Source organism: Mastigoproctus giganteus, chromosome 7, assembly GCF_048544385.1.
Source record: "Mastigoproctus giganteus isolate SK-2022 chromosome 7, ASM4854438v1, whole genome shotgun sequence".
NCBI lineage: Eukaryota > Metazoa > Arthropoda > Arachnida > Uropygi > Thelyphonidae > Mastigoproctus > Mastigoproctus giganteus.
In genome coordinates this window covers 217,316,769-217,341,492 of record NC_143581.1, presented here as the reverse complement: position 1 = coordinate 217,341,492, position 24,724 = coordinate 217,316,769, and the positions used below count along the sequence as shown (strand labels likewise).

At 36.6% G+C, this 24,724-nt stretch overlaps 1 protein-coding gene across 4 annotated transcripts in view; it reads right to left on the bottom strand.

The window, feature by feature from the left end:
- Nucleotides 1–24,724, bottom strand: part of LOC150083681 (extracellular matrix organizing protein FRAS1-like) — an 866,422-nt gene that overhangs the window by 157,707 nt on the left and 683,991 nt on the right. For all 4 annotated transcript variants that reach the window (XR_016547213.1, XM_090378121.1, XM_090378123.1 and 1 more), the window contains 2 exons: nt 17,597–17,753; nt 13,910–14,110 (listed from right to left, as the gene is read on the bottom strand). Coding sequence is in view for 3 of the 4 variants with exons in the window: in XM_090378121.1 (XP_090234247.1) it covers nt 13,910–14,110; nt 17,597–17,753 (358 nt within the window). In the remaining variant the exon portion in view is untranslated. The remainder of the gene's footprint in view (nt 1–13,909; nt 14,111–17,596; nt 17,754–24,724) is intronic.

Genomic DNA, 24,724 nt, shown 5'->3' with positions numbered 1-24,724 from the left:
ATAAGAAATTGTCTGACTCCAATGAGATTTTAAAAGATGAACTTGAGTCGGAAATTAATGAAATACTTTAAACTATTTTTGCTAAAAAAGTTCAAAGCCTAGAAAATATGGACTGAGATCGTCTACGATTATCTCAGTACAATAGTACCAGAATAGAATCCGAAAGGGTGTTTTCTGCCACTAATCAAATATGTACTAAAATTAGATCCATTTTAAACGATTATACTATTGATTGTTTATGTTTCTTAAGAGCTTACTTTATTCAGACAGGTAGTGTGGATGCTTAAACATAACTAAACTTTGCAGTAACAATACGTATTTTTTTGTTTTTAGAATAACTGTATTTTAATCATTTTTTAGAATATTTATTATTGCAATAAAAGTTTATTTAAAACATGAATTCAAGTAATTACAGTACTTATTTTTTTTCCTTATTTTATTGCACCTAATTGTCATCAAAATTTATTGAGAAAAACGTTTGTTTTTGGAATACCCGTATCCCGGTTTCATAAATTAAAAATACTGAAATACTGGTATTAAGATTTTGACCAGTACTGTAAGCCCTAGTGGACAGTGCAATGTTGAGTCTGTTTGGTGTGACATAAATAATGGGACAGGGAAAATGAGGGTAGGAGTGTGTGTTAGCCCGAGAGTTTTACCTTCCCTGTAATTAGAACCAATTAGTTAAACGGTTTAACATCTATCTGTGGGTAGGAAGTAGCTGTTTCAGCTATTACCATCAATAACAGCATGGCACGTAGAGCTACTACGTGCCATGCTGTTATTGACAGTGGCAGTAGTAGTAGTAGTGGCGGCAGCAGCAGCAGCAGCAGCAGCAGTAGTAGTAGTAGTAGAAGAAGAAGAAGAAGAAGAAAGATACATTTTTTGTTTGGAATAAAACAACACAGGCAGCATTTGAAAAACTAAAAACAGCATTGATATCAGAACCATTATTAATTTATCCAGACTTCTCACAGCCTTTCTATTTGTCTACAGATGCATCTCAGCATGCAATTGCGGGACTTTTGGAACAACAATCACAAAATGGCTCCAGACAGCCAATTGCGTACACAAGCAGATTGCTGAAGCAGGCTGAGAAATCGTATAGCACTTTTGAAAAGAAGACCTTAGCTGTTGTGTATTTGATTTCACAATTTACGAGAGCTTACTTATATGCTAGGAAATTTGTCATAATTTCAGACAAAGTAGCATTGAAGTATCTATTGCAATTAAAGAACCCAATGCCTTGATTGACTCGATGAAATTTAATGTTGCAAGATTATTATGATTTCTCAGTTCAAATATCGTCCAGGTCACCTGCACTGAAGTGCAGATTTCCTATCTCGACCAGTGTTAGAGGAAGAGCCTAAGCCTAATCCATGCAAGAGAAATGTAACAAAAACAGTTGCGCCTTTATCCACTGGAATCACTTTAGAAGCCTTAGTGATGCCAAGGCAAGCCACTAAGGCGCCTCCGTAGCCAGGTGGGAAGGAGCAGCAGTGCGTAGCACACGCTTCTTGATTAGACCGGGGTTCGAGCCCGTCACCACCAAATATGGAGAATGCGGAAAGGTCATGGAATGACCACTGTATATCCCGGAGCAATATGGCCTTAGTTGCTAATGCTCCTAAAAACCAAATAACAAACAAACAAACAAGCAAGCCACTAAAGATCTGATGACGTCATTACAGAGGGAAGATAACAAACTTAAATCCTTTAATTACTTAATTTTCAGTGAACATCCCCGATTCATACTATTTGAGTGATGGAATATTATATCACTACACTCTTCCTGATGTAAAATCTACTAGACAGGGGCCTCCAGAGCAGTTAGTCATCCCAGACTTACTAAGGTTGGAAGTCGTGAAAGCATGCCATAATGCTCCGCAAAGTGGGCATCAAACTTCTGACAAGATGTTACAAAGAATCTGGAAAGATTTCTTTTGGATGAATATGTACAGTGATATCAAAAATTATGTGAACACTTGTGCTTCATGTTTGGAAAGAAGAGGATTTAATCCAAAGGCGAAAGCAAACCTCATGCGAGTTCCGACTGTCATCACCTTGGTATAGAGTGAGTATGGACATCCTTGGACCACTACCCACCAGTTTAGAGGGAGATAAATACTTTCTAGTAGTTGTTGATTGCTTCACGAGGTATGCAGAAGTGATACCATTGAAAACACAGAAAGCTGAAGAAGTGGCAAGCACATTTGTTAATTTCATTGTGGCAAGACATGGAATTCCACAAGTCCTGTTAACAGACTGCGGTAATAATTTTTGCAGCCAGCTAATGAAAGACATTTATGAACATCTTGGAATCAAAAAGCTTCAAACAACTGCATTTCATCCACAGTGTAACGCCAAAGTGGAACGCCTAAATAAGACACTGGCCACCATACTCACACATAGTCAATACCACACAATCAGACTGACATATTTGTGTGCCTCTGGCAGTAGCAGCATATCACTCTGCTGTTCACTCATCTACACAGGAGAAGGGGCAGGTCCTACCTCAACACATTTGGACATCTCCAATTCAACAAACTTATGCTTCCTTGGAACATTACTCAGAGCAAATGGTAGCAAGGATGCAACGTACATATGAAATAGTTCAACAACACCTACAAGAAGCAGCAGAAAGTCAAGAACAGTACCGCTCCAATAAAGCTGTAGATAAGAAAATCAGAGTGGGCAGTGTGGTATACCTGTTTATGCTGAAAGTTAGACCAGGTCAAACATGCAAGTTGGCATGTCAGAGTAGTGGACCTTATAGAGTGATAGCCCAGACCTCTCCAGTAAATTTTCAAATTGAACACATCTACTGGTCCAGAGATAAACAATTGGTTCGTGTAGATAGATTAGCCAAAGTTATAGATCGCAGCAGCCAATTGTGCCAAAAACCGTAATACGTACCAGTTTACCAGTGTCTATTTCTCTGGCATACCTGCCAAACAGAGGTGTGAAAAAACAATCAGTAGTACAAGACGAACAGGTAGCCTCAAAAGAGGAACATAAAGAGAGAGGTCACGCTCAGCCTACACACCAGTATAACCTGTGCAGCAGAAGTCGAGAGCCTCAAGTCTCTGTACCATTTCCTAGAAACGATGAGGTGACAATAATTCCTCGATCACCGACCAAGCCAGTTATTCCCGAAGAAGTTCAAATTCCTGACGAAGGTACAGAACAGATTGTCCCTGCTGATAATGCGGATACTGAACCGTAGTCTCAACCAGTACAAACCTGTGCACAAGAGGGAGCAGAAGCACCAATGCCACCCTCAGATAACCTCGGACTATTGGATCGATTTGTGGGTTGGGTTATGGCTCCCAATACCGAATAGACTCAGGAAGAAACTTTGGAACGAAATTGGGCTAACGATGGATATGATTATGTTATCAGGTTAATAGTTGCATTAAAATAAGCTTTTGAATAACATACAAGAGTGAGGGTTTTCATTTTTGTTGTGTTTACCAACTTAATTTGGCACTGGACATAGAGAAGGTCACCATAATGGAAAATAAATTGAAAGGAAAAAAAAAAAAAAAAATGGATAAGCGAAGTTATGGCAAACAAAGGATTAACTGCAGGATCATACCTACGTAGAAGAACCTGACCATAGAGGTGAAGAAATGGATCAGTTTTGTTGGATATTGTCAGTAAGTTTTATCAGCAGTTATGTAAGTGGATGGCTCATCAAGTACAGGTTATCAAATGGCATAGATAGAAAAACAGGAAAGAGAAGTGAATTTATCCTAACTTTATAAATTTTATGCAAAAGCATGAATTACTTTAATGAATGCAAAAAAAAAAAAAAAAAAAAAAAAAACCACAAGGATTTAGTGCCAGAAGTTTATTCAAACAATTGAGCCAATACTATTAAAGCAGATACTATTACTTTTCTCCCAAAAGATATGTCTTATTTATGCAGGATTAAATGGAGAGAGGAAAGATGAAATTAGTCTAGGGTATGTCCGGAAATCCCTTAGTTGCTTTTTGTTTTCTCGCTCTCTCATTACATGTCTAAATTCAAATTCAAGAGAGAGGATCCACAGTGGCTAAGAAAGGAATAAAAACCACATCCATTTTTTTTTTTTTTTTTTTTTTTTTTTTTTTTTGAGAAATGGAGAGAGGCAGTGGTCTGGGGTATGGCTGGTTCCTCTCAGTCACTTTTCGTTTTTCTCACTTTCCCAAAGAATGGATTTAAGGGAAAAGAGGTAACATCTAGATTTCAAGGACAAGATAAGGGATCTTCTTGTGTTATTAAAAAAAAAAAAAATCAGTTTAATCTCAAATAAGAATTTTACATAATATGAATCAGATTCTTACTTCCACAAACGATTTTCAATTAGAAATTTAACCACTCATCAGAACTATATCATGTATGAAACCAAGGGAGTATTGATATTGTGCTCATGTAGAAAGGTCAATACAGAATAAACACACAGTTGTTATCAACTATAATGAAAAAAAAAAACTGCTGAAGAATTATTTTTGTCTCATGCCTCCCAAAATCTAGAGTGCTATTTAAAATATTATGCTGACAAAGGTAATCTGTGCCTATATTTTTCCTAAAGCAAGGAAAAAAAAAAAAAAAAAAAAAGAAAGGTTTCTTTATTTGCTCGTACCAAAGACAAAGAAAGAACGAGGTCTAAAGCCAGAAAACAGCAAAGAGCAAGAAGATGCATAGAAATAAAACCGGATCAACAAAGATGTGGGGGGGGAAGAAAAAAAAATCAGTACTGGAATGGAAAAGTTTACTTAATGCAAATTATGAATCACAAAATTGCATCAATTTCAGGAAGATGTACACCTAGGAGGAATCAGGAGTTGACTCAGAATCCTAGTAAGTGCCATCATTTTGGTCAACTGTAATTACTGCCATTTGTATGACTGTAATACTATAACTTGAATCATCAGAAGTGTTGTGCCTATTATTAAACAGAATATCAGTGCTTCAGTGCTTCAATTCAAAGTTCAGTGCTTCAATTCTTAGGATCTGAAATTTGTGTAGTGCACTGACAATTTCTACTGTCATGGAACATCAATTGTGAAGGTCTCTTACAAACTACTCTCAGAACCATTCATCTCTGTAGAAGGAAGAAAACTACCAGTGGAACTGGAAGTAGATGACCTGTTACAAATATAATCAACCTTTGAGAACTTGTGTATACTATTATGCTGGAATTGATATTATGCTATAATTGATGTTTTGTGGGAATCAATGTTTTATGTAACTATAAAGATATTTGTTAACACAGATTATTCTATGGAAATATAAGGTCTATAGAAATATCTTAATTCTAGTTTTGCTATACCAATATTATTATATGATCTTTAAAGCTCTATTTTTCAAAACTCATGTTTGATTTCTGTATGTTTCATTTAAGTATATATAAAATGGCTGAAGTATAATAGCATGAATAAATTTGTCAAAAAGTATTTTAATTGTTATTACTTATAAGTTTGATTGTATATCACGAGTCCATGTGGTGAGAGCACATACTAATACTTGTGCTACTTTGCTGTATTTCATGAACCATCCTCGGAGGAAGCTGGAGGATAATGTCAAAGGATCCTAAGGGAAGTTCTAAATAGACTGGATAAAATATGTGAAAAGTGAAGGAAGTAAACATTGGTAAAGGAGAAGTGATACAAATTAGATAGTGTGCTCCAACAAGATATCACTCATGAACATAGAGATGTAGTGGATGCCAGATGAAAAGGACATTCCTGAACATTATAGTGCTATGTGATTTAGTTGAAGTATCATATACCTTGTAATCTAATTGTATATCTTGTATACCTTGTACTTTAAGTGTCTTGTAACCTAATTATTCATATATAACCCCAGAGGCTCGCACCTAGTGAGTATGGGCTTGGCACACTCAGGGTCCTGAGCTGGATATCATCATTCTTCTCTTTCTTGGTGATTCCCTTCTATTTTTCTCTCTCTCTCAGGGTAACTTGGGAATTTTTTTGGCTGGTGCAGCATAAGCCTCAGGCTTCCTTGCACTATATAGTGAATAATAATAATAATATCCTTTGATATTGTGCAATTATCTTAATACAGATTAAATGCTAGTACCCCATGTTCTGTCAGTATAAGGCGAAAAGTCGGAGCTAGTCCAAAACACTTGAATGTCTTTTTGTCATAAATGTTTATGTTGTAATAAGATCACATAAGTAGAAAGTCTAAATTAGCCGATTGTTTTTGTAAAGAAAGGAAGCACGGTTAAGGTTTATTGGGACACATTCGATATCCCACAGACAGAATTATGGATGCAGAATTTTCAATTCCCCATCCAGAATTCTTAGGGGGAGCTGGGGAAAGTGTTAGCAAGAGAGTTTTTACCTTCCCTGTAATTAGAACCAATCCATATTAATACCCAGTTATCAATATTGTGACAGAACAACATGGAGTCCTGAGTCGCATAATTATTGGGTATCTATTGCTAGTTGAAAGAATAAAGAGAATATTTCCATTGTAGCTAGGTGAAGTTTGTATCCCAGGGAATGTGAAAACCTTTTGCTCTAACTAGTTTCTCCCCCAATATCAGATGAGAAGTAAAATAGAACTTCCCCAAAGACTATCATAGCACACGGGCCAAAGGCCAGTACATTCGCAGCATATGTCAAATGTAGGATACGGTGAGCCAGAGAGAATGTTATCTAGGGTTACATCTAGAGTTGCATCAATTAATCTACAATGAAAGAATGCAGTAGGTCAGGCCCTCTTCGCCAACCGCGATACCCAAAAGATTTTATGACTGGGGTAATGGAACGGAAGTCGTGGGAGGTTGGCAAGGACACCAACTTAACCTGGTAAGCAGACCATTCTTACATGTGAATGAAAATGTATGAAACAACCAAGTTTACTTTAAACTCAATGCTCCCTTTCTTATTCTCTTTTATATGTAGAAATCAGTATTAATTCAATAAGGTATATCATAGTTTATATTCTAGTATTAAAAAAGTCAAAGACCGGATTTGTTTTGAAAGATAGAATGTAGAATTGCATGAAACCACTAGACCATTGGATTTTATAACTCAAATTATGTCCTGTTGTTAGTAAATGGTTGCACTTGGAAGCGATACATACTTTACTCATTGTATTATTGTGTGAAAGTAGATTGTATACTTGACCTTTTTGTTTACAATAAATGTTGTTAAGTATTATTTGTATGTCGCATTCTCTCTGTCAGCATATTGAAACACGCCAGGGTAAATAATAAAGAAAATGGATTTTGTGGGATGGAAAGACGCTAAGTGATCTTTCCATTACAAAACACAACGCTATCTTTTGCGGCTGAAATTGGGAGGTAATTAAAATCCTTGATTTCCGAGGGCTCAGGTTTTTGTTCTAACCAATTGAACGATTTACCAACTAAATATTTCTAAAAATATTTCAGAAATATTTAGTACAGGTCTGGAGGCTTTATTTTAGGAAGGATGTGGAGTTGCTAGAATGTGTACAGAGAAGGGCAACAGATTGGTGAGAGGAACAAAAGGCAGTTACAAAGAAAGGCTTAAGTTCTGCAAGTTGCAGCATTTGGAGACTAGGCACCTGCAAGGTGATATGATTGAGGTGTATAAGGCCTTGAATAGTTTGAGCAAGCTCAATGCTGATGGGATACTTCTGTTTGCTCAGACTAAGAACCTGGGGTGGCATAGATTCAAATTGAGAAAAAACATCTGTAGAATACATGTGCAGATGTTTGCCTTTAGCCAGCAGGTAGTTGATTGTTGGACAGACTTCCATCTGTTGTTGTGGAAGTTGATAGCTTAAATAAATTTAAGGCTGAACTATACAATCATTTGGAGTGACCAAATGGGTGAAGTAGGAAGGTTTGTTTTTTTTTGTCTGATGCTGTATAAGCTTGCTTTTTTGGATCATATGCCTCAACTAATGCTAATGATGTTCATCCATGTAACTAAAATACATACCAACTAAGAAATATACTTTACATACCAACTAAGAAATATTGTTCAAGGTTTAGGCCTAAATTGATGTCAGATGAATTAATGAGACATATGGCAGAGAAGAAAATTGCATGGGATACATATAAATTAATGGGTGACATGGAAGCCTATGATAGATATAAGCAGGTCTGTAACCAAGTCATAAAGGAGATTAGGCAGGCAAAGGTAAATTATGAGACTCTTTGGCAAGAGATGCAGAGAAAAACAGCAAAGAGTTCTTTACCTATGTAAACTCTAGAAGAAAAGGGATGAATCAGATTGGGACACGGATATTGATGGTTCAACTGTTGATGATCCTGCTCAGGTGGCTAACAAACTAAATGAGTATTTTGCATCTACATTCACATATGAGGAGTTATTCAGGGAGGGAATATCAGAGGTGAATTAAACTCTGGCAGTGAGCTAGATGATTTTGCAATAAATGAGAAGAAAGTGGAGGAGAAATTGTCGAAGATAAACATAAAAAAGGCACCCGGGGTGGATGGGATCTATCCAGTTATATTAAAGGAGGCAGCAAAGGAAGTAAGTAAACCCTCAGCCATAATTATGAAAGCTTCTATGGACCCATGGACTGGAGATGTGCAAATGTGAGCCAAATTCACAAAGGATCAAAGGACGACACAATTAATTATAGATCTATTAGCCTAACTACTGTTCCAGGAAAATTAATGGAGGCACTGGTTAAAGAAGCACTGCAGAATCATCTAGATAAGACTTCAGTTATAGCTTGGATATAGCAATGCTTTAGTTAAGGGAAAGTCTTGCCTGACCAATTTGCTATAGATTAGTATTAGCATTTGTAGAGACATATGATGCAAGAAAGCAAGCTTATGCAGCATCAGCCAAAAAAAAACCATTCCCATTTCACCCCTCCGTTCATTCCAAGTACCAGTCCAGCAGAGCCTTAAATTTATTTGGGCTATCAACTTCAACAACAAAGGATGGAAGTCAGTTCCACCAACCAACCACCAGCTCGCTAAAGGCAAACTTCCGCACATCTATCCTACATCTGTCTTTTCTCAATTTGAATTTAAGCCCTCTCAAATGATTATTCTGAACAAGAGGAAGAATTCCATCAGCATTGAGCATGCTCAAACCATTCAAGGTTTTATACACCTCAATCAGATCACCTCACAGGTGCCTAGTCTCCGGACACTGTAATTTCAAAATTTAAGCCTTTCTTCGTAAGAGCAACCCTTTGTTCCATCCACTAATCTTGTTGCCCTTCTCGGTACTCGTTCCTACAGCTCTAAATCTTTCTTAAAATGAGGCCTCCAGACCTGTATACAGTACTGATGGTGTGGCCTGACCATTGCCTTATATAAGGGGATAATCACCTCCTTATCCCTGATAGCAAAATTCCTGTATATCATTGACAAGACACTATAAGCTACTCTTGCAGACCATCTGCACTGCTCAGAAAACTTCATATCTGCCTGCACAATTACCCCCAGGTCCTTTTCGTTTTCTACAATGTAATGTACAATGTCAGTGTAATACCACAGAGTTGATATGTCACTCTGGGGTTGTTGCTTCTCATATGTAGTACTTTACATTTGTCAATGTTAAACTTCATTTGCCACCTCTCAGCCCAATCTGCTCAACTTTTCTAGATCCTGTTGCAGCAGCGTACTGTCATTAGTGCCCTTAACATCCCTGACAACCGTCGTATCATCTGCAAACTTGGACATTAAGCTTGATATACCATTATCAATATCATTTATAAATACAGAAAACAACAATGGACCCAACGCTGAGCCCTGAAGGACTCCACTAATAACATTAGTCCACGATGGGCAGTGTCCATTGATTACCACTCTCTGTCTTCTCCCATTGAACCATCCCTTTATCCATAGCAGCAATTTGCCTCCCATGCCACACTGCTCCAATTTGTGCAGCAGTCTTCCATGTGCAACAGTATCAAAAGCCTTTCTAAGATCCAAATATATGATATCAAAGTTATTCCCTGCATCCAGTTCCTTTGTGACCACATCATAGTATCCAATCAAATTGGTCAGGCATGAGTTTCCCTTAACAAAACCATGCTGTGTCCGAGCTATAACTGAAGTCTCGTCTAGATGATCCTGCAGTGCTTCTTTCACCAATGCCTCCATTAATTTTCCTGGAACAGAAGTTAAACTAACAGGTCTATAATTACTTGTTTTGCCCTTTGATCCTCCTTTGTGAATTGGGGTCACATTTGCACATATCCAGTCCATGGTACCTCGTCTTAGTCCAAAGAAGGTCTAATAATTATGGCTAAGGGTTTGCTTACTTCCTTTGCTGCCGCTTTAATATAGCTGGATAGATCCCGGGTGCCTTTTTTATGTTTATCTTCAACAATTTCTCCTCCACTTTCCTCTGTTATTACAAAATCATCCAGCTCACTGCCAGAGTTTAACTCACCTCTGGCATTCCCCTCCCTGAATAAGTCCTCATGGGTGAATACAGATGCAAAATGCTCATTTAGTTTGTTAGCCACCTGAGCAGGATCATCAACAGTTGAACCATCAATATCCAGTGGACCAATCTGATTCATCCCCTTCCTTCTAGAGTTTATATAGGTAAAGAACTCTTGGTGTTTTTCTTTGCATCCTTTGCCAAGGATTTCTCATAATCTCCCTTTGCCTGCCTAATCTGCTTTGTTATTTGGTTACAGACCAGCTTATATCCATCATAGGCTTCCATGTCACCCATTAATTCATATGTATCCCATGCATTTTTCTATTCTCTGCCACATGTCTCATAAGTTCATCTGACATCCATTTAGCCCTAAACCTTGAACAATATTTCTTAGTTGGTATGTAAAGCCTAGCAGCTTCCAAGATAAGTTCTTTGAATGCTTCCCATTTTGAATTTGCTGTTGGTAACATCATCAGTTGGTCCCACCATATAGAATTTAAATACAGAAAGCAAAAACCCTTCCCTTTACCCCTGATGGTAGTTACCTCTTTGAGTAAATCCCACTTCAGCAAACTGTGATCACTGCCACCTAGTAGTTCCTTTATCTGCAGATTCTTGATGCATGAAGAATCACTACTGATAATCAGATCAAGAGTATTACTCCCTCTAGTTGCCTCCCAAACATGCTGATGTACAAAGCAATCATCCAATAAATCCACAAAAGCCTTGCTAGTGTGTGAGTGACCAACCCACAAATTCCAGTCAATATCAATATCCAGGAAATTAAAATACACTACTATAAAACTCTCTGATTTACTGGCCCATTTTCCTGTACAGTTTTTTTTATTATACTCATCAGAGTCATTAGGCTTATAACACACTCCTACTCTCAATTTTGATCTCCCAATGCTTATGTCACACCAAACTGACTTGACACTACACTGCCCAGCGATGTCGACTGGCTTCACTTCCTTGGATTTTGTGTTTCTTAACTAACAGTATAACCTCTTCTCCCTTCCTATCTTGTCTATCCTTCCTGTACACATTGTACTCCCCAAATTCCAGTTCTGCATTCCTTATATCTGTGTGACACCATGTCTCTGATATCCCAACGATATATGCCTTTGATGTTCTGAGCAATACCTCAAATTCATCAAATTTATTTACCAAACTCCTAGAATTGGTGTACATGCAAGTTTTTTTTTTTTTTTTGTTAGTTATTGACACAGCGGTTTCTGTGGCCATAATACACCTTCCAAGGTTTTTGCAGTACTCTGATCCAAGCCTGAGGTGGGATTCGAACTTGCAACCTTTCGGTTGCCAGACAGGCACTTTACCCACCCGGCTAGTCTGGTCGGCGTACATGCAAGTATACATGCACCTGTTCCTATTCTTAGCTATCCTAACACAACCCATGTGTTTACTTGTACTGCAATGACTCCCAGCAGGCTCTGAAATACTCTGCACCTTGTTTTCCAGGCTGCTGCTCTTGGAAAATTCCAATAGAAGCAGTGCAAGAATCACTTTCACCTCTGCCAGTGGCTACTGTTTATCTATTAGTCCTTGTATCCCCCCCCAAGCTAGCAGTTTTCTGACCCACCTAACACTGCCTCGATAGCATCAGCAAATACTCTTGCACCTATCCCATCCCTGTAGAAGCAGTCTCTCCTGTTAACAGTACAGACCAGGCTGAAAAATATTCTACCCCTTGAGCCTTGCACAATCTTTCCAGGGATGAATTGATCGACAAGGCTCTCATCATATATTCCCTCCTATCGTGTCTGGGCAGAATTGCAGACACTTTCAAATTCAACCCTAATTCATGGCTTTTTTTCATCAGTGACCTGTAGTTGTTAAATAATTCTGCCGGTCTCCTACTCTGAATATCATTAGTGCCAACAGGTACAAGAATATCACCCTTTGCGTGGAATATCACCCAGATGTGTGGAAGTTTGCTTTTAGCCAGCGGGTAGTTGGTTGTTGGAACAGACTGTCATCCTTTGTTGAGGAAGTTGATAGCCTAAATAAATTTAAGGTTGAGCTGGACAGGTATCTGGAACGAACGGAGGTGTGAAATGGGAGCGGGTTTTTTTTTTTTTTTTTTGGCTGATGCTGCATAAGCTTGCTTTCTTGCATCATATGCCTCTACTAATGCTAATGCTAAATTAGGCTGCATCTTGAGCACTGCATACAGGTCTGAAAGCCTCAATTTAGGCTGATCTGCTGGAATGGATGCAAAGAAAGCCAAAAAAATAGTGAGGGGAACAAAATGCTGCTCTTACCAAGAAAGGCTTCAGTTCTGGAAATTGTAGTATATGGAGCATGGGCACCAGTGAGGTGATCTGGAAGCATTTAGGGTTTTAAGTAATGATTAACAAGCTCAATGCTGATGGCATCCTTTCTCTTGCTCAGCCTACACATGTGGGGACATAACTTCAAATTGAGGAAGGATGGTTGCAGGATAGATGTACAGAAGTTTGGTTCAGTCAGCAACAATTGAATTTTGAAAAACACCACCATCTGTTGCTGTGGAAGTGGGTAGTTTGAATAAATTCAAGGAAAAACTAGACAAACTATTGTAGGCGATAGACAGGTGATGTGAGAAGGTTTTTTTTTTTTTTTTTTTTTTTCCAATGCTTATAAAGGTTGTTCAAGACACTATTATCAAATTAATTGCCAGAATGCCACATCTGTGTAAGATAGTGATAGAATCTCATGGCGGATATTTTGATTAAAAATCAGTACAGTTGTTAATAATAATCATTTCAATTTTTTTTGGTGTTACAAATTTTTCAATGCTTAATAAAAAAATCTTAATATACTTTTTGATGTGTTGTTTTTTTATATTAAACCTTACATTGTCATAGCTAATTCCAAAAAAAATTAATGAAAATGTCATATGCTGTGATTCCAAATTTTTAGGTAGGGGTGCACATCAGTTGTTGAGGATTTTTGTAAGCATTTCTTCAAAATGAGGGTTAATTGATGATTTAAGAAAATCTAATTTGAAAGTACAAATTACAAATATATTGGACTCGTGTATCCTGAAGTATATTTGTAATGAAGAACTGGAGTAATTCACAGTAATCATCCCAATTCTGAATTTGAAATACACAGTATATCCTAATTGAAAAATACAAGGTGATAAAAAAAAAAAAAAAAAAAATGGAGTCAATTTAATTGCATATATTTTCCAAAATATGTGATATACATAAAGAATTTATTTTGGTGCCACAGAACACAGTATATTTAGAGAATTGTGCTACCCCTAGCTTTGTGAAATAGTACATTACAGTTGTATAGTATACCTGATCTAGCAGTATGTGTTTTTAATTAAAAGGTTAAAAAAACCTGCTGGTGTAGTTCAAGCATAGCATGAATTTTGAGACTTGACAATAGCTTACTATATAAAAAATACATAAGCTAAACAGTTTTAAACATCAGTCAGCCTGAAGCAATATGGCTATTTGAGCTTATAAGCTATTTAAAGCAACAGTTAATCAAAGTACTATTACTTTCTTACCATAATGAAATGCAATAATTTTACTCTTTGCATGGTAATCTAAACCTGAAGTAGCTGACCCGTCTCTTGTGCTCACTCGAACTTGTGAAGTACTGTTGATATCTCCAGTTCTAATAATACCAATTTCAACTGTTACCATTTGGTCTGGTAGCTTAGGTTCTTGAACGGTGTAAGCTTTCTTTTCAATCTGAATCTTCACAGCTGTCAACACAAATTGCAGATTAAGTATTAAAAATATTTTACTTTAAAATAAAAAGAGAACTCAATAATACATTCACTCAGTTTTTAACAAATAATTACAAATGCTCAAATATTTCAAAAACTTATTGTTTTTGAAATATGTGAGTATTTGTAGTTCAATTGCAACCCTTAAAGTTGCAGAAAAGGCAAAGGCATAACTTAAGTAATCATAAGCTATACATTTCTGGCATACAAAGTAGCCAGCCTTGGGCACCAGGAAATCCATACAGTGCAGGAATTTTTCAATATTTCTTGTATTTCTTTTTATTGGTCAACAATACTACATGGACTAAATGAAAAACATCATTATCATATATTTTTAGTAGTAACAATTTTCAAAACTATTTGGAAGTGCTTTTTTGAAGTGTTATTTGAAGTGCTATATAGTGCATCTGGAAGTTACAAAAAATACAGTGCTGTTGGCACTCAATATAAAATTTCATGCCTGTAACAGTTATTTTTTTTTAAAAATCATCACATTTTCATTTATTAGAAGAATTCATTTATCAAACTCCTATGTAACTCCCTTCTATGCTCAGCTTTTGATGTAAATGAATAAAAACAGTTTTCCTGTTTTTATTCATTTATGTCAAAAGCTTGTTTATGGTAATTATTCAGCATTTCTGTGAAGCAAAGTACAAAAGATTCAAGTTTCAAAAAATGTTTAATTCCTAGCATTACATGAAAGCTACATGTAAGAGAAACTCCTGCCAGCTGCAATACAGGCAAATCATGAGACTACTTTTTGGCATGCAATTTTGAACATTTTTTGCATCAGTACTTATTAATATCAATTATTATTATGTGACATAATGCTGTTTGTTTAGCATCAAGCTGCTAAACAAACAGCACCATTTTATTTCTGATAGCATTTTTTTCTGTTGTAACGGCAAGTAAAAATTACATTGTTACCAAATCAAGGAAGGGGAAAATACAGGACACATATATTATTCACCACATTACAGATTATACATATAAAGAGAAAAGGTTCATTTTATTTCAAATAGCAACTAAAAAAGTTCATGGAACTTCAAGTATTGTAACCACTAGACAGTATACTGAAAAAGACTAATCTCATACCTGTCATTAAAATGCAAAGGTGTCACACCAGTTGGAATGTGGAAAGAAAGTATCTGAAAAACAGTCCATCCAGCAGGTTTCAAGAAACAGGAAATGGTCAACACCAGAAAGAGGCAGATAAGTTTCCTCTTGAGACTGAAACACCTGACAGTGTTTGTGAAGCCTTTCAGTACAGCCCAAACAAATGTAGACTTGTCATGCCAGTAGAGAAAAGTCCACATTTGACTTGATGAACTATAAGGAAGATTCTTCACACTTGCTTTAAGCTACATATATATAAAATTCAGATTGTGCAACCACTAGAACCAGACAATACTCTGCATCGAAATGCAAGGCTTTTGATTTATGGATGTGCTCAGGTGGATTGAAAACAACAGCTACTTTAGCACTTATTTAGTGATGTCAAATTTTCATGTGTAATAAACAGGCACAATTATAGAAGTTTGGGCACTAAAAAACCAACATATTAGCATTAGTAGTGGCAAAAGATACAAGAAAGCAATCTTATACAGCATCAGGCAAAAAAAAAAAAAAAAAAAAAAAAAAACCCTTCTCATCTCACCCATGCATTCCCTCAAGCAGTTTGTTCAGTTCTTCCTTGAATTTATTTAAGCTATCAACTTCCACAACAACAGATGGAAGTTTATTCCAGCAAATAGCTACCTGCTGGCTAAAGGCAAACTCCCAAACTTATATTCTGCAACCATCCTTCTTCAATTTGAATTTATGCCCCCTCATGTGTGTAGTAAAGAGCAAGAGGAAGAATCCCATCAGCACTCAGTGCAAGCACTCAGCTTGCTCCATTTAAAGCCGTAAACACCTCAATCAGATCACTCTGCAGGTGTCTAGTTATAACTGAACCCTTTCTTAGTAAGAGCACTCCTTTGTCATCCTTATCAATCTCATTGCCCTTCTCTGTACTTGTTCAAACAGCTCTACATCCTTCCTAAAATGAGGTCTCCAAACCTGTATGCAGTACTCAAGATGTGGCTAGACCAATGCTTCAAACAATGGAATAATCACCTCCTTATCAGTAGGTTTTGCTATTTTGTTTTTAGGAGCTGTTTGTTTGTTTGTTTTTAGGAGCATTAGCAACTAAGGCCATATTGCTCCGGGAAAATGCGGTGGTCATTTCTTGACCTTCCGCATCCTCCGTGTTTGGTGGTCACGGGCTCGAACCCCGGTCTAATCAAGAAGCGTGTGCTACGCACTACGGCTCCTGTCCACCTGTCTATGGAGGCACCCATTTTTCAGTAGGATGGCACTTCACATTAACACCAGGGAGTTAGAGAATTTCTGAATTATATTTCCAAGACAATGAATTGGATTAGTAGGATCCATTCTTGGCTCTCCTCACTCTTAGATGTAATTCTTATGGATTTTTTCTTCTAGGGTTACATTAACGAGCAAGGTTATCCAGGGGCAGCCCATCCATATAGGTCAACTAGGAAGTTGCTTGGGCAACCAAAAAACTTTAGCTTAAATCTGCCCTTGAGGTTTGGGAAAAGTGGATGCTGATTATATGGTTTACACACCATGGCAGTTTTGTCAACTAGTCTAGGTATACTGAATCCAATTTTAAGTGTGATCAAACTCCATGCATGTATCAATGATGAAGCTGCTTTTTTGATACTAAGAATCCTGGACAACATATAGCTTGAGTTAGTTAGTTATTTTTGGTTTTTAGGAGCATTAGCAACTAAGGCCATATTGCTCCGGGATATGCGGTGGTCATTCCCTGACCTTTCCGCATCCTCCATATTTGGTGGTGATGGGCTCAAACCCCGGTCTAATCAAGAAGAGTGTGCTACGCACTGCTGCTCCTTCCCACTTGGCTACGGAGGCGCCCATATAACTTGAAACTGGATATCATTTCAACATCCTTCAAAGGCACAAATGCAATTTGCTTGGAACCTATTAATATCTGCATGAAAATTCCTTTGAATTCTTCTAACATTTATTTAATATTTCTTAATTTTTTTATTATTTTTTTTCCTGGTAGTTGTTGGCGCATCGGCTTCTGTGGCCATAATGCACCTCCCAAGGTTTTTGCAGTACTTTGATCCAAGCCCGAGGCGGGATTCGAACCCGTGACCTTTGGGTTGCCAGGCAGGCACTTTACCCACCCGGCTAGGCCGGTTGGCTATTTCTTAATAAAGTAAATAGTATCGCCTTATCTGCTGTACTTTTCTTTTTATAGTAGTTTGTAAATTGTAATGTGATGAATAATACATGCCTGCCCTATAGACTAATTTGAAGGTACTAAGATCTCCACAGGCTAGGACTGCTAATTCTATGTGGGAGCAAAAAAAAAAACACCATTTTTAAAAGAACATCTTTTTTTTGAAAAAAACATTATATCCTTACCATCATCTTCATCAGTAATTGCTATATATACTGCCTCTGCATTGCCGATAAGGGCCTTACTATGATTCACTGACAATGGTTCTCCAAGATAAACATAAAAATACTCTGTGCCTTCATATACATTGTCATCAATTACATATATTTTACATACTGCTTTCTGTAAATAAAAACAGAAACAAAATTCTCAGAGTATAATAATATAAACTAAACTAGTTATTTGTAGCTATCTTTAAAACTTTCCTTCGAAAGCACTTTTGAAGCTTCACTTAATAGTTCAGAAGGTTATGTTATGTGAATATTACAAAATGCTTTCTAAGGATAGATTTAAAAATAGATATGAATAACTGTAATAAATCTTCAGTTAACAATTCATCAACTATGGGGGTGAATGTCACAAGTAATTGTGTTTTAGGGATAGTTGTTGGTTAACGTTATTTTATTTAGGATAGGATTTTTAAAGTTTAATCTGTAATGTAGTCTTTATGAATATTTTTTGTTTTAATCTTTATTTTAATTATTTATTTTTAATAATTTTTTTAAACTTTTGATTCAATAACACTAATCTGAATATATTTCATACTAATAATGTCTTAGAATGCTTAAAAAAACTGTTTCGATTTTGCATGTACGTGTTATAGGCCATGACACTTGCAATCCAATGTTCCATGAAGGACTGGATGAAGCTGCTATTATTACAATTAAAAGTTATACAGCAGTCAATTTAAATTTGAAATAAATTATAAAAAGAATTATGCCATTACAAGTTAAGTTGTTTTTTACTGGAAGTGCATTTATTTTTTGTTAACATAAGTAATATACACATTTAAGAAAATTACACTACATTTACTTATTGTTTGTTATAACAATTATATAATGTTTGTAATATAGTTTTTAAACTATGCTTTCCGCTTGTATATGCTGGCTCAACAAACAATATCAGATCTTCCCCACATAGAATAAAAATTTTTCAGGCCAGTGTTGAAAATCATCATATGTTTATGTAAGCTACAAAAACAAAAATTTGTGCTAGAAAAGGTAAATTTGTGCTATAAAAAAGGTAAATAAAAAAAAGGTAAAAGGAAAATGAATGTCACATAGGACATTCATTTTCCGTAAGTGTAGCAATTACTAGACATTGCCCCAATGTTTCACTACAAATAAATGCTTCATAAAAAACAAAAGTAGAAAATATTTTTTAATAATTTGCAATAAGTAATTTGGATGAAAAGTCAGAAAACATAACCCAAGTCATTGTTGCAACATAAGGTGTACAAAATGAAGCTTGCACCCCATGTATTTCTTTATAAGCTACACGAATAAAGTTTTCACTTAAAGTTAAACTTAAAGTCTTAAAGTTAAGAAAATGAGCGTTTCTTCCAGCATTAGAACAAATTTGTATTTTATTTTCTAAGAAACACACATTTCCACAAAACATATATTTCATGATATGATTTACTCCCACTTCTGTGATTTACAAACTAATCACCACTACTAGGTGGCAAAAGCATTTTTTTCCACCTAGTAGTGGTGGCAAAAAATGCTTTTGCCAGTGTGAGTTAGTATGTATGTGAATACAGAGGCAGCAATAATGTACTAAATAAATGGTAGAGAATCATACTACAAAATGCATGCTTTGTATTTCTTGAGAAATAAAATATGAATTTGTTCTAATGCAGGAAGTACTCACTTTCTTAACTTTAAGGTCACAGTTCATCCATCTCTTTATGGCACTGAAATATATGTCAAGTTTTATGACTTTTCTAGTTTATGACTTCTGTCATCCTGAATTGAGTGAGAGGTGCCTTCACCCGTCAATCTTTGCCGTCTTTCCTCCTCGCTTTCATCGGTGTACCCTATACTGGAGTTCAGCCAATTTTTTTTTTTTTTTTTTTTTTTTGGCTCTTCTTGGATACTGGGCTACCCCAGAGTTTGCCCTAACAGAGCTTTCTTCTCTCCTAATGTGTCCTGACCCGGCTCTCTAGGGCTATGATGGAAACTGGGGGTGTTAGTGGCTCTCCACAAGCCCTCAGGCTGGCTAAGTGGCCAGGCAGAAGAACAACAAAACCCACACTAACACACATTCTGGCTTTATGCAGCGTATTGTATTCTACACATTGTAAAAATGCGGAGTTGGGGGAGATCTCCCGGTGCTGCTTGGCGAAAAATACTAAGTCACTATGATCGATATCTAATCAGAAAATGACCTATATAATCTCTCAGGGTAACGTGGGAAATTTTTTTTTTTTTTTTAGGCTGGTGCAGCATAAGCCTCAGGCTTCCTTGCACCATATAGCTAATAATAATAATAATTATTTACCTGTGCATTTGTAGTGTGTGGCATTATCAAGGTCAAATAAATATCACTATGTAATTATTTATCTTATTATTTATACCATATACCTTATTTACCTAGTTATTATTTACCTGCATTTACATAGGTCACTTAGGAAAAGGCCTTTTGCTTCGGGTTGCATAATGCATGAGAAATACTGTTGCATTCAAAAGAGCAGGACTCAAATATTTAACTGAAATATTTACAAACTATACAAATATTTAAAATATTTACAAAATACTATTTACAAATATGCAATATTCATTAATGTACAAAAAAGTTACAATGGAATGTTTGATGCCATGGCATCATTTGATGCCAATTAGATAGCGAAACATGTGCATGAGGTGGTGAATGTTATGGAGACAGCTGTCAATAATTAATTGCATTTGTAGTGACATAATTGCCTCGCTCTCTTCTCCCATTGGCTCGAATAAATATCATTAGGAGGAAAACTTTTTTGATGAATTGAGAGATAAAGAAGCATTGCAGGATCATCTAGACAAGACTTCGGTTATAGTTCGGACACAGCATGGGTTTGTTAAGGGGAAGTCTTGTCTGACAAATTTGATTGGAACTGGATGCAAAGAATAATTTTAATATCATATATATGGATATTAGAAAGTCTTTTGATACTGTTGCACAAATTGGAGCAGTGTGGCATTGAAGGCAAATTGCTGCTATGGATAAAGGGATGGTTGAATGGGAGAAGACAGAGAGTAGTAATCATATTTGTGGACAAATATTATTAGTGGAGTCCCCCAGGGTTCAGTGTTGGGTTCATTGTGGTTTTCTGTATTCATTAATGATGGTATATTGCTGATGCTATTGAGGCAGTGTTACATGGGTCGGAAAACTGCAAGCTTGGGGGGATACAAGGACTAAAAGAATAACAGTAGCCGCTGGCAGAGGTGAAAGTGATTCTTGCACTGCTTCTATTGGAATGAGCAGCAGCCTGGAAAACAAGATGCAGGGTATTTCAGAGACTGCTGGGAGTCATTGTGGTACAAGTAAACACATGGGTTGTGTTAGGGTAGCTAAGAACAGAAACAGATGCATGTACACTTGTGTATACACCAATGCTAGGAGTTTGGTAAATAAATTTGATGAATTTGAGGTATTGCTCAGAACATCAAAGGCATATATCGTTGGGATATTAGAGATGTGGTGACACAGATATAAGGAATGCAGAACTGGAATTTGGGAAGTGCAAGGTGTACAGGAAGGATAAACAGGATATGAAGGGAGGAGGGGTTATGCTATTAGTTAAGAAATGCATAAAATACAAAGAAGTGCAGCCAGTCGACATCACTGAACAGTGCAGTGTCGAGTCAGTTTGGTGTGATATAAGCACTGGGAGTTCAAAATTGAGAGTAGGAGTGTGTTATAAGCCTAATGACTCTGATGAGTATAATAAAAAACTGTACAGGAAAATAGAGTGGGCCAGTAAATCAGAGAGTTTTATAATGGTGTATTTTAATTTCCCGGATATTGATATTGACTGGAATTTGTGGGTTGGCCACTCACACACTAGTAAGGCTTTTGTGGATTTACTGGATGATTGTTTTCTACATTAGTATGTTAGGGAGGAAACTAGAGGAAGTAATACTCTTGATATGATTATCAGTAGTGACTCTTCATGCAGTAAGAATCTGCAGACAAGGAACCACTATGTGGCAGTGATCACAGCGTGCTGAAGTGGGATTTACTCGAAGAGTAAATCAGGGGTTAAGGGAAGGGATTTTGCTTTCGTAAAGGCGACTATGGTGGTCTGAGGCAGTATTTAAATTCTATATGGTGGGACCATGATGTTACCAACAGAAAATTCAAAATGGGAGGCATTCAAAGAATTAATCTTGGAAGTTACTAGGCTTTACATACCAACTAAGAAATATTGTTCAAGATTTAGGCCTAATGTCAGATGAACTAGTGAGACGTGGCAGAGAAGAAAAATGCATGGGATACATATAAATTAATAGGTCACATGGAAGCCTATGATAGATATAAACTGGTCTATAATGAAGTCACAAAGGAGATTAGGCAGGCAAAGGCAGATTATGAGATATCTTTGGAAAAGGATGCAAAGAAAAACAACAAAGAGTTCTTTACCTAAGTAAAATCTAGAAGGAAAGGGATGAATCAGATTGTTACGTGGATATTGATGGTTCAACTGTTGATGATCCTGCTCAAGTGGCTAACAAACTAAATCAGTATTTTCATCTACATTTACACATGAGGAGTAATTCAGGGAGTGGAATGCCAGAGGTGAATTAAACTCTGGCAGTGAGCTAGATGATTTTGTAATAACTGAGAAGAAAGTGGAGGAGATTTTGTTGAAGATAAACATAAAAAAAAATACACCCAGGGTGGATGGCATCTATCCAGTTATATTAAAAGAGACAGCAAAGGAAGTAAGCAAACCCTTAGCCATAATTATGAGAGCTTCCTTGGACTCAGGGGAGGTACCCACTGACTGGAGATGTGCAAATATCACCCCAATTCACAAAGGAGGATCAAAGGGCAACACAAGTAATTGTAGACCTGTTAGTTTAACTTCTGTTCCAGGGAAATTAATGGAGGCACTGGTTAAAGAAGCACTGCAGGATCATCTATACAAGACCAGTTATAGCTCATCTTGTCTAGACCAGCATGGTTTTGTTAAGGGGAAGTCTTGTCTGACCAATTTGACTGAATACTATAATGTGGTCTCAAAGGAACTGAATGCAGGGAATAATTTTGATATCATATATTTGGATCTTAGAAAGGCATTTGATACTGTTGCACATGGAAGACTGCTGCACAAATTGGAGCAGTGTGGTACTGGAGGCAAATTGTTGCTATGGATAAAGGATGGTTGAGTGGCAGAAGACAGAGAGTGGTAATTAATGGACACTGCTCTTCGTGGACTAATGTTATTAGTGGAGTCCCTCAGGGTTTAGTGTTGGGTCCATTGTTGTTTTCTGAATTTATAAATGAAACTGATTATGGTATATCAGGCTTAATGTCCAAGTTTTCAGACAATACAAAGGATGGCAGGGTTGTTAAGTACACTAATGACAGTACACTGCTGCAACAGGACCTAAAAAAGTTGAGCAGATGGGCTGAGAGGTTGCAAATGAAGTTTAACATTGACAAATGTAAAGTATTACATAGAGGAAGCAGTAACCCCAGAGTAACGTATCAACTCTGTGGTACTACACTGACAGTGGTAGAGAATGAAAAGGACCTGGGGTAATTGTGTAGGCAGATATGAAATTTTCTGAGCAGTGCAGATGGTCTGCATGAGTAGCTCATGGTGTCTTGTCAATGATATACAGGAATTTTTCTAGCAGGGATAAGGAGTTGATTATCTCCTTGTATAAGGCAATGGTCAGGCCACACCTTGAATACTGTATACGGGTCTGGAGGCCTCATTTCAAGAAGGATGTAGAGCTGTTGGAACAAGTACAGAGAAGGGCAACAAGTTTAGTAAATGGAACAAAGGGTTGCTCTTATGAAGAAAGGTTTACATTTTTCAGATTACAGTGTCTGGAGACTAGGTACCTGCGAGGTGATCTGATTGAGGTATATAAAGCCTTGCATGGTTTGGGTATGCTCAGTGCTGATGGGATTCTTTCTCTTGCTTAGAATAATTGCCTGAGAGGGCATAAATTCAAATTGAGGAAGGACAGTTGTAGTATGGATGTGCAGAAGTTTGCCTTTAGCCAGTGGGTGGCTGATTGCTGGAAAAACTTCCATCTGTCGTTGTAGAAGTTGATAGCTTAAATAGATTCAAGGCAGAACTAGACAAACATTTGGAGTGAGTGGATGGGTGAAATAAGGGGGTTTTTTTTGTTTTTTTTTTTGGCTGATGCTATATAAGCTTGCTTTCTTTGCATCATGTGACTTTGCTAATGTTAATGCTAATAATATCATATAATAATAATAATAAAAAGTAATAATAATAGAATATAATAATAACAATAATATTAATAACAATGATAAAAAATAAATATGAATAAGCCAACGCAATGGCTAAAATGAAAGAACATTTTACTAGGTATGTGTGTATTTATTCTTATTCATTATTTTAATTATTTTTTACCACTGAAAATTCCAGTTATTTCTTAAAATACACATAGTCATAGCTCCATAATCATGCAAAACTGGATGCATATGGCCCAAATTTTATGAAACTCCCTATATATATATATATATATATATATATATATATATATATTGGGTATTTAAGGTTTTTTCACTGCAGTATCAGCAACCTGGGAGAGGGCGCTGAATCTCTTTAAAAGTTACAGCTGACAGTTACAGGCTCCGCAAAAACGATAAGTGTTTGCCTTTTATTTACATGATTGTTATTTTATATTGTACTTAATACGTAGTCATATAGTTATAGTTACGCTGGTTATTTTTTATTTTTAATTTAGATAAAGAGTTTTTGTGGATTTTACTTACGATAGGTAAAACCATTATTTCGTTCCATTTTTGTAGCCATTGTTTTTGGATATAGTGGTAGGGAATTCAAATTTTTTAATTGAGGTAGCTAGGTAGCTCTAACGCATAATTATATAGTAATACGCTTCACTGTTTCTATTTAATAGTTTCTATTCAAATACTATTGATATTTAATTTATTGATTTTATTAATTTAAACTACCATGCCCCAGACTAGAGCAGCAAAGCAATGGGCACAAAGTGGCAGGAGTGCTGTGAATCGGGGGAGAACTGAGGGGGGCAATTCTCCAACACATCACAGCCTAAAAAAATGTGCAACTTGTGAAATGTTTGCCGAACTCTCTGGAA